At 50.4% G+C, this 12,876-nt stretch overlaps 1 protein-coding gene across 1 annotated transcript; it reads left to right on the forward strand.

Moving 5' to 3' along the window:
- Positions 1-1,482: 1,482 nt before the first annotated feature.
- On the forward strand, positions 1,483-9,867 carry LOC144132335 (uncharacterized). Its single transcript, XM_077664661.1, has 4 exons — positions 1,483-1,658; positions 2,081-2,331; positions 2,413-2,536; positions 9,730-9,867. The coding sequence occupies exons 1-3, from the start codon at positions 1,583-1,585 to the stop codon at positions 2,533-2,535; spliced, it is 450 nt and encodes a 149-aa protein (XP_077520787.1). The 5' UTR covers positions 1,483-1,582; the 3' UTR covers position 2,536; positions 9,730-9,867.
- The last annotated feature ends 3,009 nt before the right edge of the window (positions 9,868-12,876 follow it).

Consider the following 12,876-nt stretch of genomic DNA (forward strand, 5'->3'; position numbering starts at 1 on the left):
ACATTAAGCAACGCCTCGGCCGCTGGAAACGAATTTTGCTCCATGGCCCCAGCATCGCACCGTTGTAATGAGTGGTTCTGGTGACAAAAAAAGGCGATGATTTCGACAGCTTCGTGATGCGCTAAAAAATGACGCTCATCCAACAACTAGAGGCATTTCGCAATGAAATAAATGCAACTAAATTTTTATTTTTGTACACCTGCTACTACACTGAAAAGGGGGGGGGGGGGGTCTGCGACTGAACTCTCGTGAGCAGTTTTTGTTTTGGCAGTCGTCTGCTGTCGTCTGCTACGGAGCGCCAGTGACGAACATGGAGCCTCCGTGCGCGAGCGTGGCCAACAGTAATCAGCGCGGTGTTTATACACCGCGTTGTAGCGCAGATCAACTAGAAGCCATGCTCTGTTTTATGGAGCAGCATGCCGGTCTGGGCCGCGGGGCCAGCGAGGCGATGCCGGCAGAAACACGCCAGCGCCTGTGGGTGCAGCTCGCGGCCGAGCTGAACGGGCTAGGGCCGGCAACGCGCTCGCCGGAAGGCTGGAAGCGCTTCTGGCAGCAGCGGGTGAGGCAAGCGCGAACTGCAGGCTCGCTAGTCGGTGCAGAGCACAGGTGAGCTAATCTGCTTTCGGTGCGCGGCATGGCACGGTTACACTTTCACTATGACGTGTGTGCTCTTCGGTGCTTGCGAATTTTGCCTGCTCGTCCAGTAAGGAGCGCCTGTGCAAAGACCAGTATACTGCTGTGCACTTGTGCTCACCCAGTGCAACATACGCAGACGCACCGAACGTCGTCACACGCTCTGGCGGCTTCTGAACAACCAGTGCTGCGATACATGACTTTCAGCACGAGACCCGTTAAGAGACACATAGTTAAAAACTGGACATATTGGAATACCTTACTCTGTGTAATCCAGCAGGGCAACCTATACATTTGGCATATTAGGCTGCAAGCTTTTTGTCCTAGATTTTGTCAAGAAATAGTCGGGCCTCTCGGAATGCTTATAACTCTCCCGCCTCACTTCCACTTTAGGTATGAGAGCCATATCTTTTATTCATGCAGAACTACAGGCGGGGGGCTGCCGAACCCAGAGGCAGTGCTGAACCCAAGTGATGCCCGCATTTTGGCAATCGTTGGCAAAGACTGCTCCGTGGGGTGCAGGTCCCCGGCCGTATTCGGCATGGCACCAGCAGCCTCGGTTTCACCGGTGAGTAACTATGAAAGAGTTTTTCCAACTTGCAAAAAGATATGTAAGCACCTTTCCGCAGCAAGCGGTGGCTGCTATCAGGCAGGAGCTGAAATCGCAAGGCAACTCTGTAAGCGCATTACAGAATGACGCAAGCATACGTGTTGGCCGTGCGTAAAACGACATAGCGTTTGTTCCCATATCACCAAGGTAAATTCGTAACATCCTTCTGAAAATATGCCACAGCGAAAGATGTCTCAAAAAGAATGAAGCTGTGATCGTAAATGTATAAAATCTTTTTTATTCAAAATTAAATATAGCATGACACAGCGTCGAAAGCATAACCAGAAATCAATGCTTGTGTTGCCGCTGAAGTATGACTGAACTGTGAGTATTCATCTTATGCACTCGCAGGCACCCAGCCCAGCGCCACAGGCGTCACAAGTCATGGACGAGCATGACTATTGCTCAGTACAAGGTTTGTCATGTACTTCAGTAGACAACAGCTTTCTAAGCATGGTGCAGGTTACAGTTAGTTGCAAGCATGGTGAGACATAGCTTTTAAGCATTGTTACAGGAAATGTGATCATAACTATCACACTGTCAGTTGGCTAATATATATGCTGATTTACATTGAACAAACTTGTATTTTTCAGTAAAACATTTCTGTTTTTGCAGTCATAACATTAGTTTTATGCATTTATGGCCAAATAGTGTTGTACACATGGTGCCAAATTTCAATGTATGGTACCTGAAATGAAAAAAGGTGTACGACCCAAAAAATGCTCCTGCAATAAAGTGAGGCATAACACAATGCAACAGAAATGTGACGCATGTTCCAAGGCAGAGGTGTCTTGTGGTTTCACTACAGGAAAACACACTGAAATTACACATATGCAGAGAACGAGGGCCAGCCAGGTACGCGAGCTGCACCGCCACCAATACAAGCTGCACCGCACCAGCAAGGTGGCTCAATCAGGCGGCCGCATGCACTTCCACCTCGCCAGCAAGACCACCCAGGCAGTGTGCAGCAAAGGCACAACGCGATCGCCGCCCTAATAGAACAACAAGGGCGCCTGGCCACGATACAGGACCAGCAGCTCCGGCAGATAACGACAGACCTGGCACACATCAGGACCCACCTGGCAGGGGTAAAGTATTATTGACTATGTTTGTTCAGTGTTTCCCCCAGGACGGTGATAAAGAACGCTCGTTGTCTTTGCAAAAAAAAGATTGAAAGCCTGCACGTCCGCCAGGTCAACGCCGTCGAGCAGCTGGTGCAGGCCCTGCGTGACATTAACAGCACACTGCAGGGCCGCAACCAGGCGCCCTGTGAGAATGGTGGCGATCCATAAGGTGAGTTCAGAGGAACAGAAAAGAGCACGACCTTGGCAGTCAGAGCAGTGTAGTGAGAAAAGCCATGATAGGTCGTGCAGGCTACTGTACGGAGAGGTATTTTTCGCTCCTCAGTTCTAGGATGCAGGTTAAATACCTGTCACAGCGGTCGAATTTCGATGGAGGCAAAACGCCGAAGAAACCCATGAGCTATGCAATGTCAGTGCATGATCAGGAGTCCTAGGCAGTCAAAATTAATACAGGAACCTCTGCTACTGTGCCTTTTTCTCTCTTCCTGCTTTCATTTCCTCCTCCATCCCTTCGCCCACAGCACTGTTGAGGTGACCTCCCGGAAGTGGAATAGTTACTGTGTCTTTCCTTTCTATAAAAACCAAATTTCATAGCTTAAGGTGTTAAAAAACATAATAGCTGGCATATGTGACAGGAGACAGTCCTCGAAGGATAACAATGAATGGTCTGAAGCGATAAAAGAAAAGGAGGGAGCAGTGGCACATTAAGATGCTATATCATGCATGCTGATAAAGCCAGTCAGGTGGCAACTCAATCTACAGTACAATGTGTACCAGAGGTGTTGGCAATGTATAAATGTGCCCTTAGGTTATAATCACGAACTTAATGGTGACACTACTGTGCCATACACAGGTAGCACATGTCATCAACAGAAGCAAAAAAATTTCACATTAACATACAAGTAAAATGTAGGCAACGCTTCAATACAGCAAGTGAGGTCTGTCTAAGTGCAGCCAAGACACTCCAATCACTCAAAAATTGCAATGAGAGTGTTTGGAACCAACGCAAAGGTGGCAAATGCAGCATGGAATATAAGGGCCACTATGACTGCTTTTCACGGCATTGCGTTCATCGTGTGTTCATCAAAAACACGTATGCCCTTAACATCATTTCCTTCAATGAACAAGTAATTGTGTATACATGTCTTTCTGAGCTCATACTGAACCTGTAATGCCATTCGACTGTGCAGCACAGGCTGGCAACTCTTTAGAACTCGTTACATCTCTGATATAACGTGTCTTGCCCGTGACAGTGAAGCGGAAACGGAACGAGATGTAAGGTTGCTCATTAAGGATGTGTAAAAAACTACGATTCTCATGCGAAGCACGTCAGTCAGAGTTCAATGTTATACTAAGTTCATGACTAGATAAAAGCACAGCGAACATTTCCTCTCCTGTCTTGCGCAAACACTTCTCTACTGGATGAAATTGCACTCTCAGGGAGATACCGTTGCCACATTGCATCTTGCGTACTGTGCGCACCTTGTGACCTGCAGCGATGCTGCAGCCCAGAGAGGTAACATAATGCTCAAGTGGTTGCCAATGAATGGTAGCCAAAACACAACACACACGACACAGGCTCCATACTGGAGGCACTGAGGTGTTGCAAAAGGGTTGCAAGCCCCAAGGGTAGCGTTGGCCTGGCGGCCTGGGGCAAAGCTGGAAACATCCGAAGGTGCCGGCAAAGGATGAGTCGACTGGCAACAGAACAACTTGTTTATTCTGGCATCTCAAAAGAGCAGCCGGTCAGGGCGACCACGTTACTCGAAGGGCGAAATCGAAGTCTCTCTCGGCGTCCGGGGCAGCGGCGTCTTTATACCCTCGGAGTCGAGGGCAAGAGGGAACGGCTTGGGAAGAGGCGTCCGATACGGCGACGCTTGAACATGTCCAGACGTGACGGGCGCGTCCGCCAGGCCGGCGCCGGTCAGACCTCCTCGCCTCCCAGTTGGGGAGCTCCTCTCCCCGGCTGCCGCGCTTTGACAAGCGTGGGCACCAACATGCACACACACACACACACACGCACGCACGACGACACGTGGCACTGAAACCTGCCTGGACGCGCTTGGCGGGAGGCGTTGCGGCCGCGATGAACGAAGCCGCGGCGTCCGTTGCATCCGCGCCGGCTATACCGCGCGTCGTAGGCGAGACGTAACAGACCGCCCCGCCGGGAGAAGGAGATCCCGATGGTCAGGGGACTGCATCCGCTGTCCAGAGGGATGTCGCTCGATGATGCTCGTAATCGAAACCGATCGTCCCTCGACGTTGCTTGAGCGCAGCGCACAGAGAAGGCCTCGTTCTCAGGTTCAGGTTCACACAGGGCACTGCAAAGTCACTTCGGGAGAGTTGCCATTTTTGTGCTCGTTCCCAGCAAGCGTTAGAACTACGCCGAAACGCAACCGCTCAGTCAGCAAGCACGAGACAACCCTCACTAAGCTCTGCCAGGCTCTTTCCCCTTTTATACTACTGCCTAGATCCTTACAGTAGTCAAGCAGCACTCAGAACGCGTCCACAAATTGGAAAATTGCACTAGAAAGCACATAATCACTTTGAAGCACTAAACAAAAGCAATATGTTAAAAATCCTGCCTCAGGAAGAAAACATCAGTAACCAACAACTTTGAGGCGGATTCCTACGTTAGGGGCTTCGACTTAAGCCATCGGCGTTACCGTTGAGACTCCCCTTTTTGTAACGCACCTCAAAGGAATATTGTTGCAAAGCGAGGCTCCAGCGCAGGAGGCGGCCATTTTTGGGAGATATGGTCTGCAGCCATTGGAGAGGGCAGTGATCCGTCTCAATGATAAACCTCGAGCCGGCTAGGTAGCATGACAATTTCTGAACGGCCCACACGAGACACGCACACTCTTTCTCGGTGGCGCTGTACGCCTGCTCACGACAGGTCAGCTTACGACTAGCATACAGGACGGGGTGTTCCACTTCTCCATTGTCCCTTTGGCACAGTACAACGCCCATGCCTCGCTCACTAGCATCGCACTGAACAACGAACCCTTTTGTGTAGTCTGGCGATCGTAGCACAGGCTGGCTTGTTAGGGCGCTCTTTAGGGCGCTGAAAGCTCTTTCCTTGGTCTCGCCCCAGACGACTGTTTGGGGCTCTGTTTTTCTTAGAGCATCCGTCAGGGGAGCCGCGATATCGGAGTACCTGGGGATGTACCTCTGATAGTAGCCGGCGACACCTAAGAACGACCGAATATCGGTCTTCGTGCGCGGTTGCGGGAAGTCTCGCACAGCGGCCACCTTTATTTCAGAGGGGCGGCGACGACCCTGTCCAATCACGTGACCGAGGTAGACAACCTCGGCCTGTGCTAATTGGCACTTGGGAGCCTTGATTGTCAAGCCCGCTTCGCGCAGGCGGGTTAGCACTGCCCGCAAGTGTGCCATATGCTCAGACCAGGATGCAGAGAATATCGCTACGTCGTCTAAATACGGTAAAGCGAATTCTTCCTGTCCCCGCAACACTTTGTCCATGAGGCTTGAAAAGCAGTATGGCGCGTACTTCAAACCAAAACTCAAAACTTTAGGACGGAATGTTCCCATTGGTGAAATGAACGCCGCATACCTACTAGCCTCTTCTGTAAGTGGAACCTGCCAATAACCCCTGACAAGATCTAGGGTGGAAATAAACTGAGCGCTACTAACTTTCTCAAGGCGCTCCTCGATGTTAGGGATCGGATAAATTTGATCCTTAGTAATGGAATTAAGCCTGCAGTAGTCGACGCAAGGACGAGGTTCCTTGCCCGGTACCTCAACTAAAATCAAAGGGGAGGTATAATCACTCTCACCCGCCTCAATAACACCGAGCTGTAGCATTTTCTTTACCTCAGCCTCCATAATATCGCGCTGGCGGGGTGACACCCGGTACGCCTTGGATCGTACTGGCTCTGGGGAGGTAAGTTCTATATCATGAGTAAGGACAGAAGTCCTACCAGGCCTCTCAGAGAACTGACCTTGAAACTCTTGTAAGAGTTGGTGTAGTTCGGTTTTCTGCTCAGCCGACAGCGGTGCTTTAATTATTAAGTCACTAATGACCTGATCAGTGTCTTCCCTGTTCGTCACTGAGCTTAGTCCCGGAAGCTCGACCGGAAGCTCTTCTAACTTTCCCTTGTCGGGCATTTCCTCTCCAGTACCTGGTGCCTTCAACGCTACAGGCTCAATTTTATCCAGTTCGGACGTGCTCTGAATATCAGCTTGCTGCGCCTCCGACCCTTTCTCATTGTTCGACAACGTCGGCCCCGCAACTACCGCCTTTGCAGCGAGCTCCCTAACTCTCGATCTGGTTAAGGCCTGAACGCTAGCCTCACCAAACAAAAGCCCCTTCTCGCGCAGGAGGTGATCGGACCTGTTCGAAAATAGGTACGGGTACTGGGGGGGGGGGGGGGCAGCATAGATGACATCACGGCCTCCGTCTCAAGTGCTCCGAAAGGTCCTTCAATAAGCACTTTTGCTACGGGCAGACACACGCTATGAGCTTCCACGGCTTGCTTGATCCATGCGCACTCGCCCGTGAACATATCGGGTTCTACGTAAGAGGGGTGAACTACATCCATTGTAGCTGCGGAATCACGAAGCACTCGGCACTCTTTCCCGTTCACGAGGAAGTCTCGCATGTAAGGCTCGAGAAGCTTCATGTTCTCGTCAGTGCTACATAATGACAAACACACGACTTCTCTTTTTGTTTCTGGACACTGCGCCGAAAAGTGACCCGGCTTCTGACACGTATAACACACGCGCGCTTGCCTCGCCTCGAACCGCTTTCTGCGTTCGGCTTCGGCTGCCGCCGTCTCCTTACGTTCCGTCGGACTGCTTTCACTCGCATCCGCACTACGCGTGTCCCCCCTTGCTCTCATGGGTGTGAACTTCGGCCTCTCAGACTTGGAGCCAAATTCACCCTTTTGACCGTCCTTAGCTCCGCGAGCCCGACGCGTCACAAACTCCTCGGCTAGCTCGGCGGCTTTAGCCACTGTACTAACGTCTGGCCTATCCAAGACCCAGTACCGCACGTTCTCAGGTAACCGACTATAAAACTGTTCCAGCCCGAAACACTGCAGAATTTTCTCGTGGTCACCAAACGCTTTCTCTTCTTTGAGCCACTCCTGCATGTTTGACATAAGCCTGTAGGCAAACTCTGTATATGACTCATTTCTGCCTTTTTCATTTTCCCGAAACTTCCGACGGAACGCCTCCGCTGACAGCCTGTACTTTTTTAGCAGACTTGATTTCACTTGGTCGAAATCCTCTGCCTCCTCTCTCTTCAAGCGAGCGACTACGTCGGCCGCCTCGGCGGGTAACAAAGTGAGCAAGCGCTGTGGCCACGTTTCCCGAGAGAACCCCTGCTTCTCGCACGTTCGCTCAAAGTTAACCAGGAACAAACCAATGTCCTCTCCAAGCTTAAACGGCCGCATCAGGTCAGTCATTTTGAACGATACCCGTTCTCCTGCACCGTGTGCCTGACTTCCATTACGAGCGCGTTCCATCTCTACCTCGAGACGCTTCATTTCTAAAGCGTGGTCGCGCTCTTCTTTCTCTTTTTGTTCTTTACGTTCGCGCTCGTCTTTCTCTTTTTGCTCTTTACGTTCGCGCTCGTTTTTCTCTTTTTCTTTTTGTTCCCTCTCCTCAATGGTCTCAAGGCATTCCGACAGCTCGTCATCCTCAGCCTCCAACTCAAGAATCGCCCTTAGCAGTTCTGGTTTTCTGAGTTTGTCTGAGACATCCAGACCCAACTCTCTTGCAAGCTCCAGCAATTTCGGTTTGCGCAACGACTTCAAATCCATGGCTGCTCCGAATGCTGCTTTCTCTACTGCCTACTATTGTCTTGCCGCAAACTAACCCGGCAGCAACGACAACTCAATTACCAGCTCTGTTCCTGACACTAACAAAAGCCTGGCAAAACTCAGAAGAAGAAAGTCCCGCACTCACCAAACCTCGCAGCCAAGAATTCAGCGCAGTCGTTCCGCTGCAGGCAACCAGTCATCACACAGGGCTCGTTGCACTGCTCCCGGATGGTCGTTGTGCTGCTCAGCATACAGTTGACCGCATATCTTCGCTGCTGGCCTCCGTTGTCGGGATCCCACCGCTGGCAACCAGTTGTTGCAAATGGGTTGCAAGCCCCAAGGGTAGCGTTGGCCTGGCGGCCTGGGGCAAAGCTGGAAACATCCGAAGGTGCCGGCAAAGGATGAGTCGACTGGCAACAGAACAACTTGTTTATTCTGGCATCTCAAAAGAGCAGCCGGTCAGGGCGACCACGTTACTCGAAGGGCGAAATCGAAGTCTCTCTCGGCGTCCGGGGCAGCGGCGTCTTTATACCCTCGGAGTCGAGGGCAAGAGGGAACGGCTTGGGAAGAGGCGTCCGATACGGCGACGCTTGAACATGTCCAGACGTGACGGGCGCGTCCGCCAGGCCGGCGCCGGTCAGACCTCCTCGCCTCCCAGTTGGGGAGCTCCTCTCCCCGGCTGCCGCGCTTTGACAAGCGTGGGCACCAACATGCGCACACACACACACACACACACACACACACACACACACACACACACACACGCACGCACGACGACACGTGGCACTGAAACCTGCCTGGACGCGCTTGGCGGGAGGCGTTGCGGCCGCGATGAACGAAGCCGCGGCGTCCGTTGCATCCGCGCCGGCTATACCGCGCGTCGTAGGCGAGACGTAACAGAGGACAGGGAAAAAGTTAAGTTCTTTTGCAGGTGGATGGTGAACGCAGAGACTGCTCTCTTGGCATGCTGCATACATACTGACAGTACACGGCACAGCATACAAACAAGTCCTGAAGATAGCATTAACATACAGCCCACATTGCACAGAGTGTAGGATAGGCGTGATACAAGGTCACACACATGGCCACAGTTTGCTCCAATGGTGGGCGACGCCCGCCTCTTTTAAAACTACAATGATGGCAGGTGCAAGGGCGACGACGACCACTGCCACAATGTCGACTATGACAGGACTTCGCCAAATGCTGCACATTCCACTGTAAAGAGCACTGTGCACAGTAGCAGCTTTTCACAACACTGCACCACCACACATAACTTCACGCATGAAGCACTCAGCTTGAAGCAGCACACTGTAGACTGCGTTTGTACAGCACCACTGAAGCTGAATTCCTTGCGGGGGCACATCCTCTTGATGAAGACAATGCAATGAGAAGTGAGCAGAGGCTTCGTGCCTCAGGGAAGAAATACTGCGAAGACAGCGTTCTGTGCTCACAGACACAACGCAGTATGATGAAACACAGCACATGCTGCGGCACGAGTATATTAAATAAATAGCTGGAACTCAGTTTTCACTTTAAACAAAAGCTTAAAAATAAACAGTGCAACATACTTGTTGCCGTATGAAACAAAGTATGCAATAATGCCAATCCTTGCTTGCAGGGTGGCTGGTGCTGGCGAGGTGGCTGGTGCAGGCGAGGCGGCTGGTGCTGCCGAGGCAGCTGCTGGCTGCACATAAACGTGTCTACAGGCGAGGCTGGCACAAAAATGTCTGCAGCAGCTGGTCACGCTTATATCTACCTGCCTGGTATAGAGCAGGAAAGGCACCGTTGTCATCACAGAGGTCTGTGTCATCATCAGGGTCACCGTTGTCAGGGGGGGGGGCAAGTTGAGGCAGCCGTGAATATATGCACACATTGTGCAACACTGCACAAGCTGCTACAATCTTCGCTGCAGTCTCCGGTTCGTAGTGCAGTGCGCGGTACCGTTGTAGACAACTGAACCGGCTGTTCAGGACACCAATCGTGCGCTCGACAACAGACCTCAGCGATGAATGTGCACTGTTGAACCTGGCAGCAGGACTGACAGGAGCGTGACATCCTGGAATGGGTGTGACCAACCATGGCTGCAGCGGGTAGGTGCCATCACCTGCAGGCCAATGAAGAGTGACATTTTTCAAAATGCGCAACATCTGCAATTTGGGTGCATGAATTTTTCAGTCCATTATTTATTTCATCATTTATTACTTTTCTCCCCTCATTACAAAGGCCTCTATGATACAATAATTATTGCTGTCATTGTTATCAGCCATGATACAGGCAATATGGCAGCCTGTAAGTTTGCTGTATACAAATAGTAACATGTACCAGTAGACATATCAGCTTTGAAGGAGAGCCTCAGCTATATGTGACCTCACATTTTCTGAGGTACAGCATAAAGAAGTATCCCTTATTTTTCCACCCTCTCGGTTTACAAGTAAAAGCAAATCTGCATGTTGTGATATTTATGTTGTTACATAGTTGTGATACTACTGTATATTGCATTGCTCACCCGTGAAGGAACGTGAACAAATATCTTATTTTTTGACTCACTCTGTGTGCAGGAATAAGCAGGTCTGCATCCTGTATTATTAATGTTATTATGTTATTATGTACGTATGTTGTTATAAATACCTTGAAGGAAAGCCTCAACTCTTCCTGCCCTCCGATTTCCTTACCGATAGCAGTTTCACTAATGCAACACCTTCGTTGACACTACTGCTGACATGTAGAAACCCTGGATTTGCATTAATTTGAAAGCAACTTGCCTCAACAGTGTGTTCACTGTAGATATGCTTAACCAGCTACATGCAACTGTTGTCTGAGATCTACTGACTGGATTTACATTTGTTCAGTCCAACTATTTCGCCCTTGTGCCAGAATTCACATACCTAGTAGATATTCCCCACATTGCAGAAAATTGTGGTTGCACAGTGCATGATGCACCGGTGATGTCCGCCACACGAAGGAATCATGCACAGACCCTGGGAATGTAGCGTCAAGTGCCCTGATGCGAAGATGGGCATCACACACATGTAAAGAAGCATGAACAAATATTTATTTTTTTACCCGCCCAATTTACAAGTGCGAACCAGTCTTCGTATTGTAACATTTATGATGTGGCGTAGGTGTATATTTTGTGTTGCAATTTAACAACTTCAGCCGCCGTCTGTGTTGTTGTTAGCAGTTTTTTTACCTTATGCCATAGTTTTTGCTAGCACAGACATGCGCCAAAACACTGACTTTCCTCCACTGCATTATCAACTGCACACTGGTACAGTATGTTGCACTACAGCACACAGCATACTGAAACCATAAAACCAAAGTGATTGATTGTGATATTTGACACAGATGAGAAAAAAGAGGCTCCAACACTAACTGGACTGAGCACTCAGAATCTAATCTCACAGTGAAGTGGGAACACCCGCATCACCCAAGACAAAGTGTCATAAAACAATAAAGAAAACATAGCACATGACATGAACTGTGCAAACAAGGTCATACTGTGTAATCCTTGTCCAAGAGCACCTTGTTTGTGCAACTCCCACTACTCCAGCAATGAACACTGTCCTCTCAGTAATGTGCAGTTGCAGGGCTTACAGGAACAAATACATGGGCATGCAATGGGCTATGTGTGCAAGTGCCAGTCGACTACCTCTTTTTCTTTCTACCTTTGAGTGTCATGTTGCCAGAATATAAGAACTCAGACGCAGCAAAATACAGAAAATCACAAAGGCTGCACTCCAGGCAGTTTGGAGGCTCCGTGCATTGTATGTTTCTTTTTCCGAAGGCACTATTGTGCCATTTTTTTCTGCTTTCCTTTACAGGCACAAATGTTAACCCGCTTTCTCCAGCAGACCGTTCTCCCTTTAGTCTAATAAAACATGCAGGTAAGCACGCCGCAAACGAGTGCCGACGACGGCATGTTTCTGGTTACAGGAGACCAAAGGTCATGCACCGAAGAGCGCCGCTACAAAGCTTATTGTTGTCGTTCTTACCACCATGACGTTCAAGGCATAGTATCCCTTGCGGCAGAAGTACGCAGGTCTGTTGACCTCGTCAGATGGTGCGGCTATGCAGACAAGTGTCCCATCGATGGCGCCAACACATCCCGGGAATCTACTGTCCAGCAGCTCGAAGCCTTCGCGTGCGGTCGCCAGTTCAGCCGGAGAGCATGGGAAGGAGATCCACTCGTGTCCCAGGCAGTTCACAATCGCGTCGGTGACTGCATGGATGCAGCGACTCACACTCGGCTGACTAACCGCTAGGTGTTCGTCGCTTGCAATCATGCCCTGAAAACTGCCTGTGGCGTAAAACCGGAGCGCACACAGCACCTGCTGCTCCACGGTGAGCACAGTGGCCGTGTTGACGCGCTGCCTCTCCAGATCTTCCCGCAACTCGTCACACAGCCACCTCACCAAGTCTTTTGTCAGGCGAAAATGCTGCCTGAACAAGTCATCGGGCATCTCGAAAGCGTCTCGACGCTCACGATAATGCCTGTCCAAAAGCACTCCTAGCCAGTCCAATACGACGGGTAATGCCGGAAACAAAGCCATCGTCCGAACTTCTTTCTAGCGAACTTCTAGCTAGTCCGAACGTCCTCGTTGTTGCCTCAAATACGATGGCCCATACCGTCGCACGTTGCCTCCGCGTCTTCCAAGGTAGATGTACCAAGGTAGATGTACTTGGAGTACTTGCGTCTTCGACGTCGTGGAAGAGACGGTGCATTGATGATGCCGTAGTAACGTCCGCAAAGTGTTTGAGGCAGGAA

Source organism: Amblyomma americanum, chromosome 5 (genome assembly GCF_052857255.1).
Source record: "Amblyomma americanum isolate KBUSLIRL-KWMA chromosome 5, ASM5285725v1, whole genome shotgun sequence".
Lineage (NCBI taxonomy): Eukaryota > Metazoa > Arthropoda > Arachnida > Ixodida > Ixodidae > Amblyomma > Amblyomma americanum.